This window comes from Xiphophorus hellerii, chromosome 13, assembly GCF_003331165.1.
Source record: "Xiphophorus hellerii strain 12219 chromosome 13, Xiphophorus_hellerii-4.1, whole genome shotgun sequence".
In the NCBI taxonomy this organism is placed as follows: domain Eukaryota; kingdom Metazoa; phylum Chordata; class Actinopteri; order Cyprinodontiformes; family Poeciliidae; genus Xiphophorus; species Xiphophorus hellerii.
The window spans coordinates 22,457,720-22,484,578 of record NC_045684.1 but is presented as its reverse complement, the minus strand read 5'-3'; the positions used below and the strand labels follow the sequence as shown (position 1 = coordinate 22,484,578).

General features: G+C 39.9%; 4 protein-coding genes and 1 long non-coding RNA gene across 6 annotated transcripts; 3 read left to right on the top strand and 2 right to left on the bottom strand.

The window, feature by feature from the left end:
- The first annotated feature begins 329 nt into the window (after nucleotides 1-329).
- LOC116731571 (plasma kallikrein-like) lies at nucleotides 330-4,080 on the top strand. The gene is made up of 9 exons (XM_032581402.1): nucleotides 330-461; nucleotides 550-706; nucleotides 1,327-1,436; nucleotides 1,601-1,763; nucleotides 2,873-2,991; nucleotides 3,095-3,227; nucleotides 3,324-3,430; nucleotides 3,658-3,817; nucleotides 3,923-4,080. Exons 1-9 carry the CDS (start codon nucleotides 401-403, stop codon nucleotides 4,026-4,028), a joined length of 1,116 nt encoding a protein of 371 aa, XP_032437293.1. The 5' UTR covers nucleotides 330-400; the 3' UTR covers nucleotides 4,029-4,080.
- Nucleotides 4,081-6,982: 2,902 nt separating this feature from the next.
- Nucleotides 6,983-10,514, bottom strand: LOC116730704 (plasma kallikrein-like). Its single transcript, XM_032580110.1, has 9 exons — nucleotides 10,405-10,514; nucleotides 10,122-10,272; nucleotides 9,740-9,849; nucleotides 9,315-9,477; nucleotides 8,682-8,800; nucleotides 8,460-8,592; nucleotides 8,236-8,342; nucleotides 7,221-7,380; nucleotides 6,983-7,145 (listed from the first exon to the last, which is right to left on the bottom strand). The coding sequence occupies exons 1-9, from the start codon at nucleotides 10,463-10,465 to the stop codon at nucleotides 7,037-7,039; spliced, it is 1,113 nt and encodes a 370-aa protein (XP_032436001.1). The 5' UTR covers nucleotides 10,466-10,514; the 3' UTR covers nucleotides 6,983-7,036.
- A 3,088-nt stretch (nucleotides 10,515-13,602) lies between these two features.
- LOC116731974 (plasma kallikrein-like) lies at nucleotides 13,603-18,339 on the top strand. Its single transcript, XM_032581916.1, has 9 exons — nucleotides 13,603-13,723; nucleotides 13,801-13,957; nucleotides 15,192-15,301; nucleotides 15,385-15,547; nucleotides 15,629-15,747; nucleotides 15,832-15,964; nucleotides 16,072-16,178; nucleotides 16,310-16,466; nucleotides 16,849-18,339. The coding sequence occupies exons 1-9, from the start codon at nucleotides 13,669-13,671 to the stop codon at nucleotides 16,952-16,954; spliced, it is 1,107 nt and encodes a 368-aa protein (XP_032437807.1). The 5' UTR covers nucleotides 13,603-13,668; the 3' UTR covers nucleotides 16,955-18,339.
- Nucleotides 18,340-22,127: 3,788 nt separating this feature from the next.
- Nucleotides 22,128-25,982, bottom strand: heyl (hes related family bHLH transcription factor with YRPW motif like). Of its 2 annotated transcripts, XM_032581704.1 has the most exons (6): nucleotides 25,521-25,982; nucleotides 23,811-24,124; nucleotides 23,652-23,718; nucleotides 23,478-23,561; nucleotides 23,291-23,372; nucleotides 22,128-23,205 (listed from the first exon to the last, which is right to left on the bottom strand). In XM_032581704.1, the coding sequence occupies exons 3-6, from the start codon at nucleotides 23,700-23,702 to the stop codon at nucleotides 22,526-22,528; spliced, it is 897 nt and encodes a 298-aa protein (XP_032437595.1). In that variant the 5' UTR covers nucleotides 23,703-23,718; nucleotides 23,811-24,124; nucleotides 25,521-25,982; the 3' UTR covers nucleotides 22,128-22,525. The 2 variants fall into 2 exon arrangements, with proteins under 2 accessions (XP_032437595.1, XP_032437594.1); XM_032581703.1 differs by lacking the exon at nucleotides 23,811-24,124.
- Nucleotides 25,753-26,305, top strand: LOC116731844 (uncharacterized). The gene is made up of 2 exons (XR_004341641.1): nucleotides 25,753-25,867; nucleotides 25,973-26,305. It is a non-coding gene; the product is annotated as an uncharacterized LOC116731844 (long non-coding RNA).
- The last annotated feature ends 554 nt before the right edge of the window (nucleotides 26,306-26,859 follow it).

Genomic DNA, 26,859 nt, shown 5'->3' with positions numbered 1-26,859 from the left:
TCACTTAAACAGCTTTCTAGATTTAAAATCCATTTGGACTTTAATGTTGCTGCAACCTTTACTGCATTTTGTGGGGTGGGGGGATTTTTTTTGCATGAAAGTCAAGACAAAGTAGTGCATAATTGTAGAGGAATGTGTTTTATTTCAATTTTAACAAAATTCTACTGCATCTTTATCTCTGAAAAAAAGGAGCTTGACTTTTTCAGCACGCAGGAAAACTCCAAACAGTTTCGAAACAGACACAGATTGTGTCTGAAACGTGACACAATCCGGCTGCGTAAACAGGCTGTGAGGTAACTTGTCCTTTGACTTCTTTGTAAACTTGTCCTTTGGCTTGGCATTTGCAGAACCAGTTCTCTTAAAAAGCAGAGGGAGCTCAGCGCCGCGTCCGCAGAAGAAGATGGGCAGCTGTTCGATTCTGGTGGGCCTTCTGGTGGCCAGCAGCTTTTCCTTCAGTAAAGGTAGCACACTAAAAATGACTTAGTTATTTCCAGAATGTCTATGCCATTTGTTTATCACATGTACACTTTTGGCTTCTCTTCCCTTCAGCGTGCCCTAATGAACTTCTGGAGAACGTGGACTTTCCCGGATCAGACATAGCGTCTCTCCAGTCTCCTAGCGTGGAGCACTGTCAGCAGCTGTGCACTCAGCACCCCGCCTGCCTCTTCTTCACCTTCATCAGGTCCGACTGGACCAGAGACAACAGGTGGGACACACACTTACTAAAATGATGGTTTAAGAGAGGAAGAGTTTCAATGAGAATTGCCCCAGAGAAGAAAGAAAAAAACAGTCAAAAACACTCCGGGCATTGTATAATTGTATTAATATAGTTAAAATATAAAATAATTTAATAAATGGAATTTTAAAAATGATGAAATTCAGATGAAAAAATATGATTGCATTTAAAGATGTTAGCAAAAAAGGACTTATTAACTTTTCTAGTGTACAAAAGCTTATCTGTTTTATCTGCAACTGTACTTAAATATGACCAATATTTAAGATATTTCATGTTTAAGTCCATAATATTGAACCAGTGGTGGTTTAGGCCTTTTTGTAAATCTGTGACTTACATTTGTGATTAGTATCTTTTTTAAATTATTCCTTTACATTTAAATTTTTTTATATATATACAGTATATATACTTGTGTTTGTAATAAAGTTGATGATGATTTTTATTTAATTTGCATTGTATTTTAATTTCAATATATTTGTGTCTTTAATGAAGTTGATGATGATTAATGATGATGATGCTGCTATTTACCCCCCCCCCCCCCCCCCCCTCTCTCTCTCACACACACACACCGACACACCCTTTATTCTCTTCAGGCACTTTTCCTGCTTCCTCAAATCCACCCCCTCCGGGCAGCCATCTTCCCAAGCTCCTCTTTTGGGCGTCACCTCTGGCTTTTCTCTCAAGTCCTGCAATCCAGACCCAAGTAGGCTCACATGCTGAAAAATTACAAATGATTATTTCATGCTAAGGACAAAAAAAAAAAAAAAAAAACAGCAACATTTTATTAAGATTTTAAGCAAAATTAGGAGAGGACTTGACCGGGAGGCTTGTCTATGCTAACCATGGCTTCTTGAATATTTCTGCCAGGGCCTTGTTTTTCGCAGGTCTTCCAGGACGTGGACTTTCTTGGCGCAGACTACAGAGCCTTGTTCACGCCAGACTACCAGGAGTGCCAGAGAGTCTGCACACAGGATCCTGGGTGTCAGTTCTTTACTTTTTTAAAAGGGGAGTTCACAGGCCAAAACTTCAGGTAAAAGTTAATTGTCTTCTCGTTAAAGGTGTAGAGTGCAAGACCTTCAGTAGGAATAAAGTGATGTGAAAGCAATGAAACATCTGCTGTTGCGAACCTGACTGAAACAATAAATAAAAAAAGAGATACAAAATTGAACTTCAAATGTTTTTTTTGCCCAAGTTGAAGTGTGGCACGCATGAGAACTGTAATGTAATCTCAACCACTAGAGGGCGTGCTAAAGTTTAAAATGAAGGGCAGTGGCTGATGCTCATACATTGATGTGATTTTTTTTTAAACATGTGAGCTCAACATTAGTTTAACATTTCTAAAGTGAAGTTCAGTTGAAAGGTTATAAACAAAGCGAACTGTCCACTACCTGCAGTAGATCAGTAGTAGTTCTGAACCAATCAGAGACAAATTTGAAGACAAGCAGAATCCAAAATAAGTAGAAATCGATGATATCGAATATGCCACACAAAAGAAATTTACTTGGGTTTTTACTAAGTTTGCAAAACTAGCTTGTAATCAGTCGAAGTAGCAAACTGCTTCTGTGTAGAATATTCATTAAACAATCATTAAATATAGATTGGTGGTAAACATTTGCTGCCATATTGCAATGGTTTAATTACAATGGGAATGACCTCGCTGCAAACTAAGTTTTCTATAGCTAAATACAGGCTTTTACCAAAACAAGCAAAAGTCCACAAAAGCACTAAAAGTCACCACTAAGGAGAATTAATGAGTACGGAGGTGCAAACGTTTGTGTTTTAGTTAACGTGTGAAAGAAGAAAATACTACGTAACCTTGGTAATTTCATCAGAGTGGTCAACTGCTGAATGAGTCTGAAGCAAAAACAAAGCTGCACTTTCTTCAACTTACTGGAACTGCTTGTGTTTAGAGGTATTTGCGGCGCCATGACCCAGGTCGCTTCCACATTTTTTTCATGTCCACGGAAGACAATGAGTCTCTCAGTATTGCATTGCTCGTGCTGAGCATTTGTTTTTATGTTAATAAGTTTCTGACGATTGCTTAAATTCCTTGTAATGTGTTCCACTCAAGAAATCACGCAGCGGGGCCTCCGAACATCTTGGCTCTGCCATTTAAATGCCTGTTTTCTTTGCTTCTAGATTCAAGTGCCACCTTAAGTTTAGCTGGAGTGTCCCACGGACTCCTATTGTGGAAAAAAAGGCTGGAGTCACATCTGGATTTGCCCAAAAAGCCCAACAGACTCAAGAACTTGACACACGTAAAAAAAAAAAAAAAAAATATCAAGAGCTAAAACGCTGGTGTTTTATTGTTTTTCATTTTCATGTTGTTGAATTTTTTTTTCTTTTTTGTTAAATTCGCAGCATGTCAGAACCAGTTTTTTGCAAACACCGACATCCCGGGAAGCGACCTTGAGCAGGAGAAGTCTGTTTCCGTTGAACACTGTCAAGTCCTGTGTTCGGCTCATCCAAAGTGCACCTACTTCTCCTACAGCAGGTAGTGAACGATTCATTTATCGTAGCTGTTCTGATGGGTCGATCCAGCTGCGACGTAACACGTCTAAAACCTTTCTAAATGTTTGCGATTCCGCAGCGATGACTTCAAATGCCATTTGAAGAACAACCTCAACGACTTGGCAGCTAAACCAAAAGACGGAGTCACGTCAGGCATACCGGCACACTTCTGTCAGCTTGATGACAGTACGTACCATGAATCGACGCAAACACTGAACAGAACACACTTTCTGCTCTCTGCTCATCAGCAGAGACGTATTGAAGCAAAGTCCAAAGCTGAAATAAACGTTGGAGGTCTTTGAGTTACGTCAAGTTTAGTTGGTTAACTACTAATGTTACCATAACTGTGCCCGTTCTAGACTCAGATGTTATTCTAACAGCAGAGATTTGACCAAATACGTCTTTCCTACCAGCGTGGGTCAAGCAGAGCTATGAAGGTGTGGATTTCCGTGGCTCCGACATTCGATTCGAGCTGATGGATACGGCGGAGCTCTGTCAGTCGAAATGTGACGAGGATCCCAGCTGCCAGTTCTACGCCTACGTCGATGAAAGCTTCTCTGACCGTGCAGAGTGGTACAGTGTTCCTCATCCCAAACAGCTTTCTTGAAATTCAGGTAGAAATCCACTAATGTTGCCACTTTGTCGCTGAACCGATATTCCCTGTTGTCACTGCTGCAGGCGTCGCTGCTTCCTGAAGAGGGTCATCACCATGCCGGCTCCTCCCAAAGTTTCCAAACTGGCCAATGTTGTGTCTGGCTTCAGCCTGAGGGACTGCAGAAAATAACTTGTTTAAAAAGACAGAAAGCTTTCAGAAATATACTTTAATTTTCTTTTGATGGAAATTTTTTGTTACCTTCAGACAAAGATAGATATATATATATATATATATATATATATATATATATATATATATATTTTGCTAAAGGTTTTGTTTTGATTTCTTGGTACAGTTTTAACAAAACTGATTGTGAAAAGGTTAGCAACTTTTGGAGAATAGTTACGATGCTTGTGCAGTTTTAGTCAGGAAATGGATTATAATAGTGTTCCAAATACATCTTTCCTACCAGCTTACTTCAAAAGGATGTTTGCGTGCTTCAGTAAGATCAGTTGGATGCAAAAGTCTAAGTTTGGATAGATAAGAAAATAATAACTCAAAAAGTCACATAGGCTGTTTTCACATCCCCTAGCTGTGGAAATATCCAGTCATTATAAATTGAGCCAAAACAACAAATCAAGGGAAGGGACACCATTGGCTGAAATTTCCAAATATACGCCAATATGTGTTACGTCCTATAAAAGTTTTATAACCATTAAAAGTTGGGAGATTTCATGCATTTTGTAAGATCTTGGAAGTTCTGTTGCAACTATTGAATGTGTTGATGTGCTACATGATTTAGCACATCATTTATTTAGATCTGCTAAATAAATCTCCTCCCGATTGGTAAGACACGAGTCCTGTGATGATTTTTTTCATTCCATGAGTTTGCCACTTTTCATTCCCCAATATGAACATTGCTGTAACAAAATTATGATGTTACAGCAAGTCCTCCGATTGTCGCATGACGTTTTTTGTTTTTTCTGAACTGCTGAAATGGAGCGTAAACCCACCAAAATAATTGCGATAAAGTTCTGAGTTCTTCTATAACATTCCAGGTAAGTCATCATTGGGATATTGGTGCAATCTGGTAGACCAGTTAAGCAGCCAGTCCTTATAACATTTATCCAAATACCATAAAGTTTTCTCTATGTATGTAAATGTCTAAAGATAGAATAACGCCAACTGAATACATACAGAAGTAAAAAAAAAAAAACAGGTGAAGAAGCTGGCAGTCGGAGAGAACAGACATCTTATATCTGATCCAGGCATATCCACAAGTAAAGGATAAATATCAGGTCAAATTAAGTCAAAGGGCATTTTTGCAACCTGCCGGGTCTCCTGTCAATCCAAGAGGCCGGAAAAATTCCCTTATGGTCTTGCTAGTGCAGCCAATGAGGCGGAACGGAAACCAAGTACAAATTTCTAAAAACGTTTGCTTGTCTGATAATTATAATGTGCTGAGAAGCTGTTCATTTAAATAGGTATAGTCTAAAACCAACAAAACAGTGTTCCATCTCATATTGGTCACATTGACTTGTGTTATCTGATTTGAATGGACATGTTGAAATGTCACTGCAGCGAGGTGGGCATTGCAGGCAGGGGGTGACAGACTGGCGACGGGTCAACGGTCCATCCCAGACAGAAAGAAGAGGTTACTGAATAACAACCTCCATGTCTTTTGCCCTTCAGCACTTCCCATCATGCAACTGCACTGTTTTATGAAAGGAGGAATTCAAAGTTAACTTGGGATCTCATCTTTGTGCTCAGTTAGTTTTAGAAAGCAATAACCGCATTGCAGCCTTAAATTTGTGTGATTTTTGGGTTGTTGATGGCGCTTGCCATTAATGATGTTCTGTGTGAACTCGTGTCTTTCTGTTGATTCTTCTGTTGCTTATGTTCTGTTTATTGATCTGGATTCCTTTTCTTTTTTTGACCTTTTCAATTACTATTCACAAAATGTTGTGCCATGTGAAGATTTTATTAATCCAGTCTTGTGCTAAGATCCCATTTTGTGTTACAGGAATTAAACTAATTTGATAGCAGGCACCTTATCGAAGGTTCATAACCTTACTTTTGAAAAGTCACTTTAAATGTAAATAAGAGTCACAGATTTAGTCAAAGTAAACTTGTATTTATGTAAGTGTTAGTGTGGTATTTCAAAGCATAAGAAGTCTATGGATTCAAGACTGCATTGACAAGGCTAATCTGTTTTTGCTTGGACCAGAAAAGTAAAAACTGTAATCTTGGCATTAGTGATTAGAGAACAGAAGCTTGACATTTAGTTCTGTTTATATTGTTGTAATGTCATGACCTTTATATATAGTGTATACGTGGTCTTTCAACGTATTTTGTTTTGCTAACTCATCTGCTCAGGACGACGGAAACTAGCTAGCGGTGCATTGTCCCCGTCTTAAATGAGCTAATCTAAAACTAAACTTAAATTACACCGTGTTGGATCTCAAGCGAGGCTCTCTGTCTGTTCTATTGTGTCTGCTGTCGGGTGCTGAGAAGTTCGCATATTGTTATTTTATTCTTACACTTTCCTAATAAGTCATGAAATCCATTTACTTTGAGCTCTTGTGAAACATCTCAGGTATTAGTAACTCTTAAGTTTTAACCAATTCAATTGAATTCAATTGAGTCCTTTGCAATTTTATGGTCTGGCCCAGACCTAACAGTCAATACTGTAGGTATCAAAGGTGTAGTTAAATGGATAAGCCATTCCAGCTTACTGAACTGTGTTGAGAGCTTTTTATGGGATTTGTGTAAAATGTGCAGCATGACTTCTAATTCTCCATCTCAGATTAAAGGTCAGTTATATCTTCAGGTATTTAATAAATATCAACTGAGATTTGGATTTTTTTTTAATACTATAAATGTGTTTTAAAAAAAGAATGACAACCTCAACTTTCAGCTGTTTGGTTCTACGCTGATAAAATACTGTTCCACCGCGGAACACTGTCATGTAGAGAACAAGGTGTAAAATATGTCTGGCCTGTCGAATGTTCGTTTGTAAGAAAAGTTAAACCAAAACCACTGCTGGATAGTTTAATTAATTTTTTTTGTTTAACTTTTTGCATACACAAAAACACAGGAAAAAAAAATCTGTAAATATTTGCTTGAAGTCAACAGACGAATTCTGTCACATGCAAACAGAGCTTTAGATTTTTTTTTTTTTTTTAATCCTGAGACTTTTATGCACTTCTACAGTTCCTCAAGGTGAAGCCAGACTTGACATTGTCCACTTTCTTAACTTGGGAAGGCGTAGGCATGGTGATGACTCGCTTCATGTAGCAGCGGTGCCTGCAGCACAAAAACAACAATACATGTATCGCCGCTCAGCCAAGTAGGAACATTTGATGACTAGAGACGCCGTACCGATGGTCGGGGTGGAAGAAGCTCCCGTTGTGGTAGGTGTAGAACTGACAGTTGGGGTCCTCTGTGCACTTCTCCTGGCAGATGTCCACACAGGTCACCACCTCGGACCTAAAGTCAGAGCCGCGAAACTCGATGTCTTTGTAGGTCAGCTTGGCCCAGCCTGACAGCAAAAGTAGGTTTTATGGTTAGATTTTGATGCCAAACTACTTCAGGGACATGTTGAGAAAAACAGCAGCTTCCTAGAATGGAAATAGTTCTAAAGGTTTGGCACAAGAAGTGCATTTCAACTCTTAACACTTTAAAATAATATCATTAAATTTGATTGTAAATGGAAGATTAGGGAAATTAAGTAAGCTAGAGTGCTTCAGCCTCTGTAAATTAATTGGCTGAGATAAAAAAAAAAAAAGCAACCTTTGATAACTGGCTATTTGCTCAAATATAGTTGTGAACAAACTGAGATTCAATTCATAGCTTCAGATTTGCAAGTATATTAGAATCAGGGATGATTGTTATATTTGCACTTTTACAAAATACTCTTGCTATTTTCTTTTTAGCTTAAATACAATTATTAAACCATTTAAAATATTTCAAATTTTCAATGCTGAAATTGGCAAATTAAACTTAATTAAATTCCCATTCTTAATAAAGTAGTATAAACATGTTAGATCTATGATCTGTGCAAAAAGTCAAGCCTTTATGGGAGACCCCTTATGGTTTCGGGGCTCTAAGCAGCAGCTTGGTTTGCTTAAGTCTTGGGCTGGCTTTAAGGAACTCTAATGTTAAACACTATTAAAATCAAACCAACTCAGATGAAGAGTTTAGTTATGTAGCACTGTTCACATACAAAGCAATTCAACTGGATGGAAAGGAAAGACTAATGTGACAATCTTTGTCTCTGTGGCAGCAAAACTGCCATCGATTCAAATACAGCAAAATGAAGACAGGTGTGTTTTAAACGGCGTTGCTCGTGAAAGCGTGTTCTGTTCTGGCTTTCGTGTTGATCAGCTGAACGTACTCTCGTCAATCTGACAGAGGTGAGATGATATTCCTGACGTGAAGTTGCTTTTGGTTCTGGCCACCATGCTGTTTGGATTGTTCTTCAGAAAACACCTGAAGTCGTTACTGTAAAGCATAAGACAACAAAACAAAACCGTCCAAGTTTCTCTAAAGTAATTGAAGGATCAAAATAAATCAAAACCACAATCTATAAATATCTTAAGACAGACCCATGCTCCCCACCTGCTGAAAGAGAAGTAGGTACACTGTGGATGGACGGAGCACAGGAACTGACAATGTTCGGGAGAGACGGCTTGTGACTCCAGGAAGTCATTTCCTCTCAAGTCGGTGTTTGAAAAAAGATGGCTCCGACAAACTGCGCGAAGCACAGAATAAAGGCAGTAAGGAGGCAAAAATGTCGATGTGCATTGCATCGCCACGGAGACACTCCAGTCGTCCGCGTACCTGTGGCGAAGTGTTGAGTGAGTTGTGATTTCTGGGAGAATCCAGAAATGACTCCAGCCTTTAGCACTACAGCATCAGGTCTGGGCACGTACCAGCTGAATTTAAGGTGGCACTTGTACCTAGAACAGAGGCAACGACAACGTTTTCTAAATGGCACAGCCGATCTGGTCATTGGATTAACACAAAAACAAAAGACAAACAGTTTCAAGGTGGTTGAGGAGTGTACCAGGCCATCCTAGGACCAGGGTTTGGTGATACATTTTGTAACTGTATCATCGTAGCTGCGGTGTTATGTCTTGGACCTTAAGCACCAGTGATAATGGAAGCCATTGAGCTGATTGAGTCTTTTAGGGATTGGTTGTCCTTGGTGACTCCTAAAGCAGCAGACGGGTACCAGGGGACCAAAAGCTTCTGTAGTTGGAGGAACATGGGAGGATCCAGACTCAGGACATGACGGGTTGATTATTTCCGTAATCCATATGCTATGTGAACATCAGTACCAAAGATCTGCTGTTGTCGTACCGACCTTCCAGACCTCTCACGTCTTCTGGTTCTGGCTCTGGCCAGAACCCATACCAAACAAATAAACAACAACAAAAATATCATTAATATTGTTGGGTAGTTCAGATTTACCTGACATCTGGAGACGAGAAGTTCCCCATTACAAACGTAAAGAACTGGCACACCGGATCAAGCGTGCAGACCCTCTGACACTCCTCAAAGTTAACAGTGAATAAGGTTCTGTAATCCCCACCGTGGAAGTCCGCATCCTCAAAAACCTGAGGAAAACAAGGCGCTGGAACCATGGCGACAGAAATATGATCAATAAACGTTAGAGAAATCTGGACACGCATGGGTTTTGTGGGGGACGAGGGGAAAACAAGTGAGAGAGAGTCACAGCTTTACAATTATATTCACTCAGGAGTTTTGTTTTGTAGAAGAAAAAAAATCTATAAGCATTTTTACAATTAATTTTCATCACCACATTAATATGGGAACAATATATACAACACCAAATGGTTTACAGCTACAGCCTCGTAAAATTTAAGTGAACTTACTTGGCTCCAGACCGCAGGCTTTGAGAGAATAGCCAGAAGAGACGCCCAACAGTAAAACCTGAGACTGTGGGTGTCCGGAAGAACTTGATTTCAGGTAGCATCGAAAACGCCTGAAAAGAGAAGAAGAAAACAAATTGTTTTTAAATATATTTTTTTAGTACTTGAGTGTTTTATAGAGCATATTTTTCTTGCCAGCTCTCTGGTAAAATGAAATAGTAAGCTAAAGATATTTCTTCCCAAAGCCTGTGTCAACTTTCGAATCATTATTTTGCTTTTTTTTTTTTTAATTTATGCATTTTAAGCTATTTTAATATTACATTTTGCACAGCGTCTTGGTGAAATCTTTTGTTTGTGTTTTTACTGCCGCCGTCGCCCTTCGTACCCTGAAGACTTGTCAGGCCGATTGAAGCTGAAGAAGAGGCACGATGGGTGCTGGGTGCAAAGCTCTTGGCAATGCTCCACGGACGGAGAGTACATGTCTACTACGTCTGACCCGGGAAAATCCACATTCTGCAGAAAACCTTGAATACAAGCTGAGGAAATTGGGGAGAAAAAAAAAGATGATTATATGTGCAATTAAAAAAAAAAAGTGGAGTAGTAAAAATAATTCACGCCTCGGGGGAACCGGGGGAACGCAATGTCCGTGTGCAAAAAGTGTACATTACCTTGACCTGAAGAAAGGCAGACTACCAACAGCAGGAAAACTCTCACACAACGGGACTCCATCTTCTTCTGCAGATGGTAAAGAGAAAAAGTGAGGCTGCTCTCATCCGAGAGATGGTTAAGTAACAGATTTATTAAACACGGGCGGGGCAAAGGGCAGTTTTGCAACTCTCAGTGGATGAGTCTGAGAACTCAAGCAAAATCATTTTAAAGCTAAAATATGTCAACTATATTCCAAAATTTCACAAAAAAAAAAAACACAACAAAAAAAAAAAAACTAATCCTGGATTGTAATTGTGATGAATGTACTAAGTTTATCATTTACCCACCCGTATGGTATACGTTTTAAGAAATGCTAAAACTTACATGACCTGCTCTGGTGTTATAGGTCAGACTGACCTTGTTTAATTGAACAGGATGGCATGACATAATACGTTGATGGTGAGGGGGTTGTGGGTCAGCAGTCAGTGGCTGGGAGGAAGGCTGCAGCCTGGGCAAGCTGCCAGTTCAGCACTGATAAGGAGAGGAATTGAATAAGCAACCAAAACAAACTAGAAATGATAGAAAATAGGGACTGCGTTGCAGTTTGTCTGTCATTAAAAACCACTGAGATGCACGTTTTTCTTTCAAGTTTTTATAATGCAAAATTTGCTTTTGATGATTCTCGCTGATGACAAGCAGCGTTGAGATGTTGATTTCATTTTCCAGAGAGACTTGGCGCCTGTTCACCTCACCAAAATACCAATAAGTGACCTTAGAATCACTGGTTAATTATTGACCAGTGAAGTAACATGACCTAAACGCCTGAGAACCCAACACTGTCAACATTTTGACGAAAAAAAAAAAAAAATCAATTTACTGTCTATAATCCTGTTGAAGAAATAAACACCTTTTCCACAGTTTGAGTTGTTAAAAACTAGATATTCTCAAAATAAACTCTGAGGACAGAAAAACACAGAATCATTGAGGTCCACTTTAGGGTTGTCTGACATTCTAATGTATATTTTAGAGATTATTTTTAACTGTATGAAATTCTTTCAAAACCCCATGACACACAGTTTTTGTTTTTCCATTTATTCGGTGATTTTTCTACCTCGTCTGAAAACTTTATGACAACTTTTAATGTCACTGGACAAAAATTCAAAAGGTTTTCCTCCTTTATCTTCAGATCATATCTCATCTGCTATGCGTAACTCAGCAGGACAAAGGTTTTGCCAACCAGCTGTGGGACAGCTGTGGGACAGCTGAGGGACAGCTGTGGAGTCAGAGTCACACAACTGAAAAATACAACATTTGTACTGACAAGGATTCATTTGGTTTACACAGAAGTTACTTCTTCTGCTTTTGAAATGCTTGATAACATTTTGATTGTTACAAAATCTCATGTTGATGTTTTTAGCGCTTGATAAAATCAGACAATAAAAGGCAACTGTGTAATAATTCTTTACAAAAAAAAAAAACCCCCACTGAATTGTGAAACTGTTTTCAACTAGCAAATACAGGCTGATTCCATGAATTACAATATGACTGAAAAGTTCCTTTGTCAGCAGTTCCATCACCAAGTGAAAGACATTACATAGATTAATTAGATTACGTATGTTTTAAAATATTTATATTTCGTAGTATGTTTAGTACCTAGTAAAAGATTATTTTCGAAAGGTGCTATTAATCTGACAAGCCTGATCAGGACGTATAGCCTAATTTATTGAATAAGAGTGTCTGGCTTACATGTGAATACATGTAAGGTTTTGATTTATTCTTAGCACTAGAAAAGAAAAGGCCTTCCAATAACTGTGGGTGCATCAGCACACTAACCCCTCCCCCCACCCCCATGCTCCTATTCATCCCCACCAACTTGCAATACAAAGTTACACCCTTGTATTGCAATATTCTGACATTATACCACACCCTTGTAATCCATAGCCCCATTGTTAGCCTTTCTGTAACTTCTAAAGAAAAATATTGGCTTAGATCAGGTTAATTAGATTTATTGTCATTGTGTAAATATGATCCTTTTTAGGACGAGGAACACAGTGGTGTTGGCATACAAACCAAACAATCCTTTTTCACTCTTATCTGATCAGAGTTGTTTTTGTCACATGCTTCCTGTTTCCCATTCGCCAGGCCCAAACTGCAAATGTGAGCCCTTATTGCGTTCAGCAAACACGACCGTTTTTGTATCAGTTTACAAATAGTAAGTTTCCAACCCTGAAACATTAACATGTGTTTAGTATAAATAGATGGTTGATTGCCCCGTTAGCATAAGCACCATGGATGTTTAATTACACATCATATGCACCTCAGTATTGCTGATTATGTCATCAGATAAAGCCAACCCTCATCTCTTAAGACCAAAGAGGGGTTAACAATTAACACATTTTGGGATGTGTGCAGTATAATAATAATAATAATAATAATAATAATAATAATAATAATAATAATAATAATAATAATAATAATAATAATAATAATAACAATAATGATAATAATTAGTGAATTGAAACAGAAAACGTAAAAATGTACTAAAAAAAGATTAGAGACACATCTTCACTAAACACTTTCTGGGAAAGTTGTAGCCAAAATGTGGAGATGCTCACATAGGACCATTACAGGACTGAAACATCAGTCAGACTTAGACTTAATGGTATAAAAATAATATAAGGTTGTAGAGTTATGAGGCATTTGTGTACAAAACTGCAGTTTTGTACATAAACATAAACTTTTGTAGAGCATTGCTTTTATCGTCTTTGATTTGAAATAATGCTAGGCTAAACAAGTATGTTGCTTGGTGTCCAACTTAAGTGTTATTGTATCTTGCAGGTCTTACAACTCACATCTATGATTAACTTTATTTTACATTGATATATGGTCTTGCTACGGCCATAACTGTGTGTTTGTACAGACATTACATTTCACAAAACACTGATAAGACATCTCTAGCAGAGTTTTTTGACATCCAATATGAAAATATCTACGTAGTGAAAGAGCCTATCGATTTAACATGGTTACTCTCCTCTGGCGTACAGTGTTGTGCTTTGTTTTTCTTTTTGAAACAACACAACGTGCCTCCAGTAGCTCATGTATCGTGTAAATTTTAATGATGAGCTGGCATGGCCAAAAATTTCCATCGTCATTTTTTTGGTCCCAGTCCAGCCCTGGTCACACCCCCCATGAAACAAATAAATATGACCTGCAGTCGTTCCTCAGCTAGTTGACCTCATTGTCTGCTGCTGTTTCCACTGAGACCTTCCTGGCTGACTGACAAGATGAAGACTCTCTTCATTTTAGTGGCTCTGCTCTATTTCTGTGCTGGCAGCTTTGGTAAGAATTGTATATTAAGTTCGGGTGTTAGTATTTGTTTTAATGTTAATACTAATTAATATATATTTTTTTTCCAGGATGTGACTCAGGACTTCGGTTGAATTGGGACTTTCCAGGTTCAGACATCAAAATCCTTTTCTCTCCGGATGCTGAACACTGTCAGTTCCTCTGCACTCAGGAGGCGCCTTGTCTCTTTTGGGCGTTTATTGGTCCTGACTGCTTGGTTGATGACAGGTACGCAACCACCAACAGAAATGAACATGTTTTCCTTGGTTCACTGCTGAAAAACTCTGCAAAGAGAAGCCACACTTTTTCTTCTTTTTTTTTTTTTTTTACACCTGTGGCAGATTTCGACTTCAAATTATTTCATTCCATGTTTTATATGCTATGAGATAAGTATTTTGAAAAGTGTAATAAAACATGATAAAAGGAGCATGTTTTTTTTTTTTGTTTTGCTTTTTTAGAAAAAAACATGTGAATAACAATATAAATAAATAAAATAAATCTAAAAATCTTCAATGACTTTAAACGTTCCTGACAAGCGTTTTGCATACAGTATGCAGCTGATCCAGAATGCTGCTGCTCGCGTTCTCACTAAAACCAGGAAGATAGAGCACATAACACCAGTTTTAAAGTCCCTCCACTGGCTCCCTGTAGCTCAAAGAATAGACTTTAAAATACTGTTGTTAGTTTATAAATCACTGAACAGCTTAGCACCACAATACATTAAAGGTCTGCTGCTGTTGTATCAACCCTCCAGACCTCTCAGGTCTTCCGGTTCTGGTTCTGCTCTGCATCCCCAGAACCAGAACCAAACGAGGAGAAGCAGCTTTCAGCATCTATGCACCACAAATTTGAAACAAACTTCCAGAAAACTGTAAAACAGCTGAAACACTGACTTCTTTTAAATCTAGACTAAAAACCCACCTGTTTAGGATTGTATTTGAAACATAATCAATTACAAATTTATTGATGGAACTTGACTTAATGCTGTGTTTTGATTGTTGATTCTATGTTCCATTGTGTTTCTGTGTTTGTAATGATGTAAAGCACTTTGAAATGCCTTGCTGCTGAAATGTGCTATACAAATAAAATTTGATTGATTGACATTCCCCTAGTATTTTCAGGGTTACGTTCAAAGCTACTGAAGTTTGAAAAGCTACAGAAGGAATATGTTTGGGAAATTAAAAGATGAATTCAAATCTAAATCCAACAAAAACATCAAGTGTTGTCGGTTAAATGTTGTAATACAATTTATTTCAAGAAATAAATTGTATTTAGTCGGCATGGCCAAAAACTTCCAGAGTCATTTTTTGGTCCCACTCCAAAAAAATGACTGGGACCGTTTTTCTGTTTTAGAAATGTCTAGCTGTAATGCAGACTGTGGTGTTTGGGGCGTAAACAGATTGAAAAAGATTGCCCTTGATGGAACTGAGCTCATTGACCTCACTTCCTGTCTTCTCGCCAGACACTACCAGTGCTTCCTTAAGGCCACCTCCTCAGGAAAACCGGAAAAACAGAATCCCAAGCAGGGCACCACTGCCGGTTATTCTCTAAAGTCCTGCAGTCCACTACCGAGTAAGCACACAGCCATTTATAACATCTGAAATGTACTGGTAATTAAGCAGTAAAACTTTTCACTGTTGTTCACTTCCTGGTAGCGCCTTCACTATCCAAAGTTTATGAGAATGTGGACTTCCCCGGAGCGGACTACAGAACCTTCTTCACAGTGGATTACAAGGCGTGTCAGAAAGCCTGCACTGACGATCCTTTCTGCCAGTTCTTCACTTTCCTCAATGGGAAGTTTAGCAACACAAATGCCCGGTAAGTTAGCAGAAGTTAAAATAATATTTTCTGCTTTGACTGTAGACATTCTGCAAGTCTGACAAACCTATTTGTGCTTAGGTACAAGTGCCACCTTAAATACAGCTGGTCAGTACCAAGAACCCCAGCTGTTAGAGCTCTTGCTGACAGAACATCTGGATTTTCTCGTAAATTACAAATAATTCCATCCTCCCAAACAGGTAATCAAACCCTCTCTAACAGGGTCAAAATAATATCAGGATGCCATCCGTCAGCCTTCTAATTGTACTGTTTGTGTCCTGCAGTGTGTCAGCACACACTTTTTCCAAACACTGACTTTCCTGGTTACGACATCGAGGTTCACCAAGCCGGCTCTCCTGAACTGTGTCAGGTGTTGTGCTCCGCTCACCCACTGTGCACTTACTTCTCTTTTGTCAGGTAAACAATGTTGGTTTTACTTTCAAACACAAACCACGGACAGTAACAAGAGAAAATTTTGAGGACTTTAACAGAAAGAGAAATCTGTATGTTTTGTTTTCCCCTAGCAATGAATTTAAATGTTATCTGAAGAACAATCCAAATCAAATGGTCCCCAAAGATGCCAGCGGTATCACATCTGGGCTGCCATCCCAATCCTGTCCGCTGCGTAACGGTATGTTACGCAATGCAAAACTAGCTTTAGCATTTAGAGGACAGTTATGTTGGAGAAACACACACAGTCTCTGTCGGATGGTCCTGTTGGCTTTAAAAATTTATTCCATTTCTGCAAACTTCCTGTTCCAGAGACGAATCCATTCTCACCAAGTCACATTACAACGTATGTAGGAGTGGATTTCCCATACTCTGACATTCGCTTTTTCCCACTGAACAACGTTGAGTCGTGTGAGAACGCCTGCACCTCGGACCCCAGCTGCCAGTTCTACAGCTACATTACCTCAAGGTTCAACAACACACTCAGATATTTTAATAAAACTCAATCTTAGCTATTATCCAGTAAACAGAACTGTCTTAATTATTTGTGCTTTATTGTTTTTATCTACTTTTTTCCAGACATTTTCCATTTTGACTTCTTTGACTTATTAATAACAGGATGGTAAAATCTGGGATGTGCACTTTTACATACTTAAAATCTGATTACATTTTTTCCTTGGCAAAGTATAGAGCAATGTTTTAAACTACGACGGCATCAAACAGAAAAAATAAATTAAATGAATACACTTTCAGTAAGTTTAATAATAGATGGCCTTATTATTGTTATTGTACAATAAAGCCTGGTAGACAGCTAAAGGGCTTTAAGCTAAAATAACGTTTTTGTTTTACAGCCGTGTCTGCTATCTGAAGCGTGTCATCACCATGCCTGCTCCTCCCAGAGTGACCAACCTAGCTGACGCGGTGTCGGGCTTCACCCTGAGGAACTGTTTCCTTTGAATCCTGCAGCTGCATTCAACTTTTAAATGACTGGGCTTCTTACACAACTTTTATAGCAAGATGAACAATTTTCAACTGCCAAGTGCTTAGAGTTTTAAGTGCTTGAGAAATAGCTATTCTTATTATCTATGTATTTCCATAAATAATACAGTGCTGGCTTTCAATTTTCATATTGTGGTATGGGGCCATTTCATATATTTGTGGGATCAGGACTAAGTGCTCAGCTATATTTTAAAATCGAACTCTTGAACTTGTCAAAATAGGGAACAGAGTCTCCTTATCCAGTTTAAGAAGACTAATGTCTACTTCAGCCTGATTTTAAAGTTGTGTAAAAATCAAGCAGCTAGTAAAACTGTCTTTTTAAAATTTTTGAGTAATTGGTCCTTCAGTCAATATATATATATATAATAAACAACCTGATGCAAGCTAAAATGTTATGTAACATCCTGACATCCAAGGTTACTGGTTACATATAAATTTTTTTCAGAAATGTATGATCAAACAGCTACATTTATTAAATATTATTACATGTTTCACAGTATAACTGTTGTGATATGTTCTGATGTAGCCAAAAGAATGATTCGGGAGCAGCTCCGTGTGGCTTGCTTGATTATTTTCCCATGATTTTAATCCCAGACTCAGTACTTTAATAAGCAAGTTAATATATATAATTCAGCAGAACACAAGCAAAACCTTCCATGTGTAGAAGGTAAATGTCATCACCGTGAATAAGACATTGTTTGGGAAAGGTGTGTGCACATTCACAAAATATATGGAAGCACAAGTTCACTAATATAATGTAGCTTGAGAGAAGTCATGCTCATTAAGGCTGAGTTATAGTCGCGCTATTGAAAGTTAAAGCTATGACTTTGAGATTTTTAAAATAGGGATTGGAGTTTTCTGCCCTGCATGCAGATTTTATTTAATTTGCAAACTTTTCAAACATTAAAAATGTGTGTGTTTTGCTTGGCGTTTTAGGCACAGTTCAAGAAGTTTAAGGTCTTTATCAGGTCTTGCATCGAAATCAAGCAGTGCACTGAGTCAGTGAGTCAGTGACTAAGCAGAGGAGAGGAAGTATAAAATGTTATCTAAAATCCAAACACCAAAGGTCAACCGTCTCATTTTTTCAGAAATCAATGATCAAGCAACAACAAATATTTTTTAGAATTTGTAAAAAATTGAATTAGTAAAAAAAACAAAATTATAAATTGGGAAATGTTTCATTTTTCCACACAATTGTTTCTTTACTAGACATACAAGAGAAGGGTTGTGATGAGTATCTTGATTTTCTTTTACTAGATTTATTAAAACAATGCAGGGATCTTGTATCTTTAACAACATAAACATTATAATCAGCATATAACCAAATAAATGATTCAACAGCAGCTCTGTGTCATTGTTTGTTTTTTTTCTCCCTCGTTACTTAATCCCAATCTCAGTCATTTTAACAAACAACATTTTCTCTACTTTTCAAAATCAGCTGAAACATCGACTCAAAACTGTGGCTGAAAATATGTTTTCACCACAAGTTGGATTTTACCGCATGTATTAATTAAATAAGCATTGATGAGGTAATTGACCTCAGCTTAATTTAGCACAGTAGGTTGGGGGGTGACTAAAGCCTGGCTGTGTTTCTGATCACGTCAGAAGCGGGTCAGGATGTTGCTTGGTTTCTCTTCTTGCACTGAAGATTAAATTGAAGAACTGCCTCAATGTCTTTGTTTAGAGACAAGCTGTTCTTACAGAAGCCTGATTTCTTTTGTCTGTTTTGTCTTGTCTTCCAGTAATTTTACCGACAGGGGCCCCTCCACAATTTATTTATTTATTTATTTTTTGTTCATAGAAAAAATAAAATAAAATTGGGGCTCTGTCAATTACAAAATTAATCATATTGTATTTTCAAAGACTGTTTTTAGTAGTAAAAATTTAATGTTCCCACTCCCAGACCAAAAAGCAGACATCCGTATTTGCCCTGAAGCCCCCAGGTTCTGCGTTAAATGGTTCGTTCCTCTTTGGAGCACTTCACGGTGACGGTGTTCAGCAGCAGTCACCATTTTTAATGCTGCTGAGTGACTCATCTGTTGTTAAGTGGTAAAAGGTACAGGAACAAGGTAAATATATCTTGGTAAGTTTTTTCCTTAATTCATTAGATGCTAGTGAAATGGAGGCAAACAGTAGTCTGTAGCTAAGCTAACTATGCTAAATGGTTGATAATCTCACACAGTCTACTCACCTTTCTTGGAGAAAAACTGGGTTATAAATTGACACTCTTGTTTTTTTCTCTCTCTATTTCTCTATTTTTTTTTGAAAACCTGACTTTATTATTTTTCTTAGCAGCATAGTAACAGCCACAGTTGTTCTTGTTTTCTACTGACTGCTGCTGAGAATGAGGGAGTGCGACAGCGCTGGATATGAAAAGTTACACAAATAGCAACCTCTCCCTAAATCTTGAACTTGCTCAACACTCAACTCACTTCTCAGTTCAGAGTTCCAGCGTTTGAGGAAAAGAGAACTTGGAAAACGATTTAAATGTCGGTCTTTTAGAACATTAGAAGCTGACAACGTTGCCCTATTAACTTTCTTTAATGTCTTCTATGAGGACTGCTACCTGCAGTGCCCTTTTCTGACCACAAGATGCCACTCTTACAGAGTCCGGGTGATTTTGATCATCCAGACGAGACTTCCTATCCACTCAGCCCCATCCAGACATGAAGCAGGCAGGATAACAAAACTGAAAGACTAAGAAAAAAGCAAACAGAAAGGAAACTGAGAAAATACTAAGAGCATGATAGAGGGAGCCCAAGGAAATGAGCATATATATTGTTGTTTTAATATGACTATGAGCAGAAATGCTATGGTTCAGACTGAGCAGCATAAATAAAACAGATTAATAAAGATAAAACTGCACCTGTGGGAGCTGTTAATTGGCCATGGAGGTGAAAATTATAAAGTAAAAAGTTAGGACAAAGCCTATATTTTTTGTTTTCTTGTCTGAAAAATAAGAATTTGATGTACATATTTACAGAAACATTTTTCCCAGCCCACTATATACTGTGTTTCACTGTACGTTGACTTATTTGACAGTAAAAAGGTGTTTTTAGCCACTCTTGGCTAACATGCCAAACGTTTTTGCTCAGTCCTAATGTTAATAGGTAAGAGACACAAACACAATGTTGCTCCACACAATGTTGCATTGTGCATTTAATAATGATTCACATGACTAATGAGTTTGTCATCTAATGTGCCTAAATAGAGTCAGGATTTTATTATACAAGAGCATCATAGTTTTGTAGCTGACCGGCCATGCGTGTTTCTGACTGCAATTAAGTCTTCAAGGGCTAAACAATAAACTTGTAATATTAAGAAAGTTAAAAGTGGCCACAATTACACACATAGCCTCTAAAATGTCTTTAAAATTTGCTGAATGACGGTAATTGTTTTGCTAATTCAGTCATAGTATGTGAACTAAATCACTATGAAGGACCAAAACAGATGATACATAGTGGCATTATTAATGTGCTTATTTGTTGTGAGATTAGATGAGAATATTGAGTTTGTGAAAAGAAATCACACATTTCAATCTGACTGCACTGAATTAAGAGATAGTTCTTCAAATTTCATTTGTTCCATTTAAATTTAGCACACGAGTTTACAATTTTAACGCAGCACAATATTTAATTGAGAAAAATATTTTGTGGCCTTCTAATTTACTGCCCTTCCCTTCAGCCCTCCTACCTTGTGACAGAACCCTCCTCTTTTCCTCACTAAGCTTCCATAAAACCTTTGCTCAGAACTTCCCTCTTTCTTTGCCCAACATTCCCTTCCCTTCTTCTTCTCTGCTCCCTCGGAGCGTCCCCTCCCCCGTGGGAAAAGCCTGTGCGATGCGAGTGTGGTTGTCCTTCCAGGAAGCTGTGGTGGTGACTCTGGCTCCTCCACTCAGAGGATTGAATAGTGCCAGCCAGCTTGTGTTTTTGTCCATAACTATGTATCTCTGTGTGCGAATGCGTGTGTGCGTGCGTGGCACTTGAGCGGGCCCGCTCCTCGAACATTCCACCACCATACCGTCCGTCTGACCGCCGGCGGGCCTCGCACGAGAGCCACGCCGTCACTGCGGTCGGGTCCTGACGCCAAGCTCCGAATACTCATGTTACACGCACACACAGGCACACAACCGGGGGTTGCACACCACATAAACAAAACACTGACACACAAAGGCAGTGGAAGCACAAGGGGACCGGCTGAAGCACGCACTAGCACGCTCACTCAAATAAACAGTGCGCACTTTGCGGAACACACACATTTTTTGGACCGCAGACCACAGACATTGCATCCCGAAGTAGATCAAAGCGTTGGCCAGCAATAAACACACACAAAACTCCTCTCATCCCTCCGGCGTGCAGCTCTGGTGAAACACAGCATGGCCATGCGGATCTTCAAGAGAAAACAACTGCTTGCAACTGCCATTTATCACTCTTCAGGGATGTGTTGTGCACACTCTGTGCTCTGGCCAACTTCCTTTTATTCAAAGTATGCTTCTCTCTTTCCATCTGAACCTTCACAGCCCCTCTCATCAACCCCTAACCCTACCTCCCACCCCCACCCTGTTATTAAACGTCTATGCCGAATCAGTCACTCGACCACAGACCTTTAGATCTGTGCCTTTTGTTTTCCCTCGTCTTCATCCCTCCCTCTCCTCAGTCCGTCCATTGTTGAGGAGACAGTGGCGCAGACAAACAGAGAGAGAAGATATCCGCTGGCGTACCGCAGGATTGAGGAGTAAGAATGGAAGGGAAACGGCGAGAGGAGGAGAGGGGGGATGCATTGGCTGATATGAGGACGAAGTTAATTACAGGGGAGTACCAATTAGAGGGCACAGTGATGGGTCTGTTTGCCTCACCGCGGCATCCCAAAAACATCACCATCTCCCACCATGTTTATCCTCCGCCACCACAAGACCACAGCTCCCATAAGCTATGACTGGAGACAGCTTACATGCTCAAAGAGGGTTACGGCTGGGGAACATGTTGGCAGTGTTTGCAGACGTGACAGATATGGATAAACGAGGAGTACAGCTCTCTGTCTCTTTGCCATTCCTTTGCTCTTTGTGTTGACAGCTGCAAAAACACGCCGGCTATTACTCATGTAGTCAGTGAAAGAAAGCAGAAACACATACAAGGGTGAAGGCACTTAAACTTTATAGAGGTTTTCGTCAAACATTCTCTGGAAAGCAAAAAAAATAATGTAATCAAATGTATAAATGTTTCAGAGAAAATAAAGGAAAACATCACAGCTCAAAGTCCAGTCAAAACTCACCCTCAAGTTTTCTTGAGGAAAACAGCATATATGGCTCTGTGGGACACTATATGTGTTTTTGTCAAACAAGATCATAGATACAACAAAGAAATTCCTTCACATTCCTTCATTTATGATTGTAAGCATCGAAAACTTCACTCATTGTCTGATATGGCTTTTAGAGTCCCTTAAAAGAGACAATGCTCATACGTATTTGCTACATGGTGCAAATGAAAGGTCCGTGTCCACTTTACAGAGTTCATTTGTTAGAGATGATCTTCAAAACGCTCCGATCTCAGTCCCCCACCCCTGTGGCGCCTTGGATGCTCCGCTTAAGCTCCTGCGCTGGGCTATCGGCGAGCCAAGAGGCGCAAAAGGCCGGAAGGACACTTGTGGAGGGGCAGAAGATGATGAAGTGGAAGACGAGGAGCAGGGAGAAGAAGAGGAGGCAGTCGGGAGAGGTAGAGGTGAGGCACAGTTGGTGCTGTGAGGGGACGGCTGGTTCGGTCTGGAGTGGCCCAGAGCAGGAGACGATGGAAGAGAGGCCACCCTGTGAATGGAGGCCAGAGCTGTCGGTCCGAGGAGCGGGGGGGCCCCCTGCTGACAGCCAGCCAATGGGGCCAGACGCAGCGAGACGGATGATGGGTAGCTCCCCAGCAGGGCTAGATCCCTGCGGCTGCTTGGGAAAGATGGCGAGGAAGGGGCTGTTGTAGCAGGGGCAATTGGCGGGAAGGAGGTCCATGGCCAGGGAGGGAAGGGTAAGGTGGAAGCAGGGGGTGACTGTAGGAGGAGAGGGTCCAGCTCACTGGCACAGTGCGAGAGGTGGGAAACGAGGCGAGCTCCTATTGGGTCCGGAGACTCCCCCTCCAGAGAGCTTAGGTACCGTACAACCTCTCCAACGCACTCCCTGAAGCCAAGGGTCCTGTAGTCTACTGCCAGTGCCCTTGCGTCAAAGTACCCTGTGATTGAAATCTCAGTTTAATTCAAATCTTTCTCAGTAAGAGGTGACATTAAAAGCATTTCAAAGTGCTTCCGTCCTTGTACCTTTTCCTCCCATTGCATGCAACAGTTTGAGATGGTCCACAGTCATCTGCAGAATTTCTGCTTTTTCCAACTTAGAAGAACCCTTAAGGAAAACAAAATGAGCCACATTTTATTCAAAAACACTTTGAAAGTCAAAGTGATGATCTAATTATGACATCCTCCGTCATTCTCTATCGTGAGAATCTACCTGTTTCTCAAAAGCACTTGGCACCAGCCTCCGCAGCTCCGAAAGGCTGTGGTTGATCCGGTCTCTGCGCCTTTTCTCTATGATCTGGATCACAAGAAGAGCAAAGGGACTTTAAGAGTCAAACCACATCGAGACGAGGATCTTAGAAAGTGAAGATCCAAAGCTCCCGCTCACCCCTCTCCTCTTCTTCCGTGCCAGAATCTGCGAGGCACTGCCTGGAGACATGGACCCGGTGACGGGGCTGCATTATGGAGATGGAGCAAGTAAAAAAGTTAGATGGAAAAAAAGACTAAATGTGGTAACATTGAGTCGCCTGCATCTTGTTGTTATTACCCTGCTTAATGTGACACAGGGAGAAGAACAGCGCATCAACCCCTTTGAATCATACTGGTTTTTGGGCACTGAGAAGCAGCAGAGATGAGATTGGCTTTTTTGGTTGCATATATTCTTGGAGAAAGCACTTTTAGGAAGATAATTACGTAGCCCTGGGGCGACGCTTTTGTTTTGCAACGGAGGCTCCAACAGGAGACATGGGAGCTGTGGCCCTCCAAGTGCAGTCGGCCAAAACGGATCACGTTCGTCTGTGAACTCTCGTCTTGCATGCCCTGAGAGAGTTCCACAGCTCGGAGTTCCCTTCAAAACTGTCGCTGCAGAGACGGATTGAACTTCCATTAGATTTTTTTTTTTTTTTTTTAACTTGAGGGCTGCCAAATCAAGAAGACTGTTTTTGTTTAGGTTGATTTTTGATGATGAAGGCCTTGGAAAAACAGCGTAGTCCTCAGCTCGAACATCAGAGGGCAGTTCAAATTCTTTAAACCCACCAAACCCCTTTCTTGTGTCACTGGCTCACTTTGCGTTCGTGATGTAACCCAGTCTCTCTTAATTCTGCCTATATGTGTTGGAAGCACGCACATTCGCAAATATTTCCTTTAATCCAGATGCGTGTGAAATTTTCCGCAAAGGAATTTGACCAGTTCAACTAAAAACTTAAATGTTTCAACGGCGTTTAAGGAGAGAGCGCGCTACATTCAGAGTCTTTTTTTCTTTTTTACAGCTTATCAGGCATTTTGAACAACACTGAAACAACTTGTCATTAAATAGGCCACATTTGAACCTCAAGTGACTGAAGAAATCAATCTTTATGTGCCAAAGCTAGAACTTTGTCTTTACTAACTGATCCTTCAATAAAATAATGTTGATTTAGCTAGATGAGAAAAATGAGCAATTTAATTTGTTATTCCATAGAATGTTGCACTGAGCCAGAAACTATGGTGGAAATTTTCAAAATAACAGGTCACATAGCTAACTAAAAAAAGAAGCTAGGAGCTCTAAAAACATAATACAAAACATATTTATTTGTACAATGCCTTTTTTTGGCCTTTGAGTTAGTTTCTACTTTCTGTTTATAGATGTTTAAATGCTGAAACTGCATACGATGCAGATGTAAATTCACATAAACCCAACATGTTTCAGGAATAAAATTATTTTTTTTTTACCTTTTTTGCTGCACTGCATATAAAAAATATTTAAATACCATTTTTTAATATTAAGCAAACAATAAAAAAAACTGCATGTTTCAGAACCAGCAGGCCTCAGATAATATCGACCTTTTTTGCAATATCTTCCTAACTCTTTATTAACTGACATGCACCCAGATTTGATGCATTAAAAAAATTCTGTGCAAGATACTTTATTTTTAACTTGTACCTTCAGCTTTTTCTATTATTTTGGATTATTCCAATGAGGAAAAACTGCCACGCTTGCTAATCATAGTGAAAGTGTAAAAAAAAAAAAAAAACCTCAATAAGTTATTGCTTTTAATATTTACATTTCTGCTATGCATCAGTGTCTCGGCCCTGAAAAACCAACATCTTCCCCCCCGCACTCTTTGAACTTCGATGCTGTGCAACACCCATTTCTCATCACACGACATGTTTGGAGCCTTCGCGCGTGTGTATATTTAGCCGGCGAACGCAGCGGTGTAATTTTACTCTGGAGGGAAACGCGCTCCAGCCCTCAGGTGCGACTCGGGCGGATGCTCACCAGTAGCTGTCCTCTTGCCCCACGTCGATGAACTCGTCTGTGTCCGAGTCTGGAGAGCTGTAGTCGTGAGGTCTCTTCATTTTTATTTAGTTTTTCCTTTAACCTTTCACCTCTTCGTCGGACAGATGATGATGGATGAGCTGTTGACCGCTGCCTCTCTCTCTCTCTGTCTGTCTCTCTTTCGGTGGAGTCGCTGGGACACTGAAGAGTGTGACTCTCTTGACGCTGTCAGTTCTAAAAGCTTTGTTTTCCTTCTTGTCACTTCTGTTCACTTCTTCCCGCGCCGCTGCTTCTTCGTGTGCCCTCGGACCTCTTCTTCTTGAGCAACCCCCAAGGGCCCATGACAAGTAAGAATACTCACGAGCCGCTTCAGCCTTTTTACACAATCAGTGGCATCCAATCGTAGTCTATTCCTCTCTTATGTCTCTCTTGGCTTGCTCTCTCTGTCACAGGCACCCAATGACAAAGTAGGACTTTGGCAGTTTGGGGCAGGGTTGCCAGCCTCTGCTCCCCCGCCTCCTCTCCTCAGGCCCTCCTCCCTCCCTTTAATCTACCCTTCCCTGGCCTGTCACCCTCCCTTCCATCTTCCCATCCTCCCATCTTTCCATTTTGCTCAGTCATCCCCAGTCAATTAGCTTCCGAGCGTCCTACTATTTTGTTTCCTCACTTTTGTCTTTCTATGCTGCCTTAAATTATGCTGCTTTGTTGGACGATGGTAGCAGCAGCGAGGAGGGAGGTCAAGGCTGTGGGAATGAGGCGTCTACAAAAATAAAATTAAAAAAATACAAAAAGCGACAAAATGATGCGCGGACTGTAAGCTGAATGTAGTGGAAATATCGTTTGGAAGTCATTATAGGGGAAATAACGTCAGTTTTCAAGCTTTATATGATCGTATCTGCAGGATTGGATTTCAAAAAGTGTTGCTTTTGTAAAATTCTTGGATCCGAATGTTAAAGAACTTTGCAGCCAGATTTTAATCTATTTTCTGCTGAGATCTTGCGCAACATGAAGCAAAAAAAAAAAAAGAAAAAGAAGAAAAACTCCAAACTGTTTGAGGCGGCCCTGTGTGCATGCCAATGTGTGCAGACATGAGGGGCAATGACAAAGGGGTCAAGAGAGGAATCAGCCCAATGAGTGTCTGAACATCTGTGCTCTTCACCGGACAAGATAGCGCTCTTTATGCTCTCACATTCATGCAAGCACACCCCCACACACACACACACACACACACACACACACACACACACGGCTCCCCGCAGCACTCGGTGCTGGGTTCCGCTGCCACCGTGGGAAGATCGCTGGTGCTGATTGCCATGGAAACACAAGGCCGAGGCGCCGG

Bases quoted from the DNA above. Each gene is read 5' to 3' on its own strand.
- LOC116731571 (XM_032581402.1), top strand. From the start codon at position 401: ATGGGCAGCTGTTCGATTCTGGTGGGCCTTCTGGTGGCCAGCAGCTTT. The intron at 3,228-3,323 runs GTAGTGAACGAT...GCGATTCCGCAG, and splicing joins ACCTACTTCTCCTACAGCAG to CGATGACTTCAAATGCCATT. The intron at 3,431-3,657 runs GTACGTACCATG...CTTTCCTACCAG, and splicing joins CTTCTGTCAGCTTGATGACA to CGTGGGTCAAGCAGAGCTAT.
- LOC116730704 (XM_032580110.1), bottom strand. From the start codon at position 10,465: ATGGAGTCCCGTTGTGTGAGAGTTTTCCTGCTGTTGGTAGTCTGCCTT. The intron at 10,273-10,404 runs GTAATGTACACT...CAATTTCCTCAG, and splicing joins CTGCCTTTCTTCAGGTCAAG to CTTGTATTCAAGGTTTTCTG. The intron at 8,801-9,314 runs GTAAATCTGAAC...CCTCTGTTCTAG, and splicing joins TTCTCGTCTCCAGATGTCAG to GTACAAGTGCCACCTTAAAT.
- LOC116731974 (XM_032581916.1), top strand. From the start codon at position 13,669: ATGAAGACTCTCTTCATTTTAGTGGCTCTGCTCTATTTCTGTGCTGGC. The intron at 15,548-15,628 runs GTAAGTTAGCAG...ATTTGTGCTTAG, and splicing joins TTTAGCAACACAAATGCCCG to GTACAAGTGCCACCTTAAAT. The intron at 15,748-15,831 runs GTAATCAAACCC...TGTGTCCTGCAG, and splicing joins AATTCCATCCTCCCAAACAG to TGTGTCAGCACACACTTTTT.
- heyl (XM_032581703.1), bottom strand. From the start codon at position 25,600: ATGAAGAGACCTCACGACTACAGCTCTCCAGACTCGGACACAGACGAG. The intron at 23,562-23,651 runs GTGAGCGGGAGC...CTTGTGATCCAG, and splicing joins CACGGAAGAAGAGGAGAGGG to ATCATAGAGAAAAGGCGCAG. The intron at 23,206-23,290 runs GTACAAGGACGG...TTTCAATCACAG, and splicing joins GCATGCAATGGGAGGAAAAG to GGTACTTTGACGCAAGGGCA.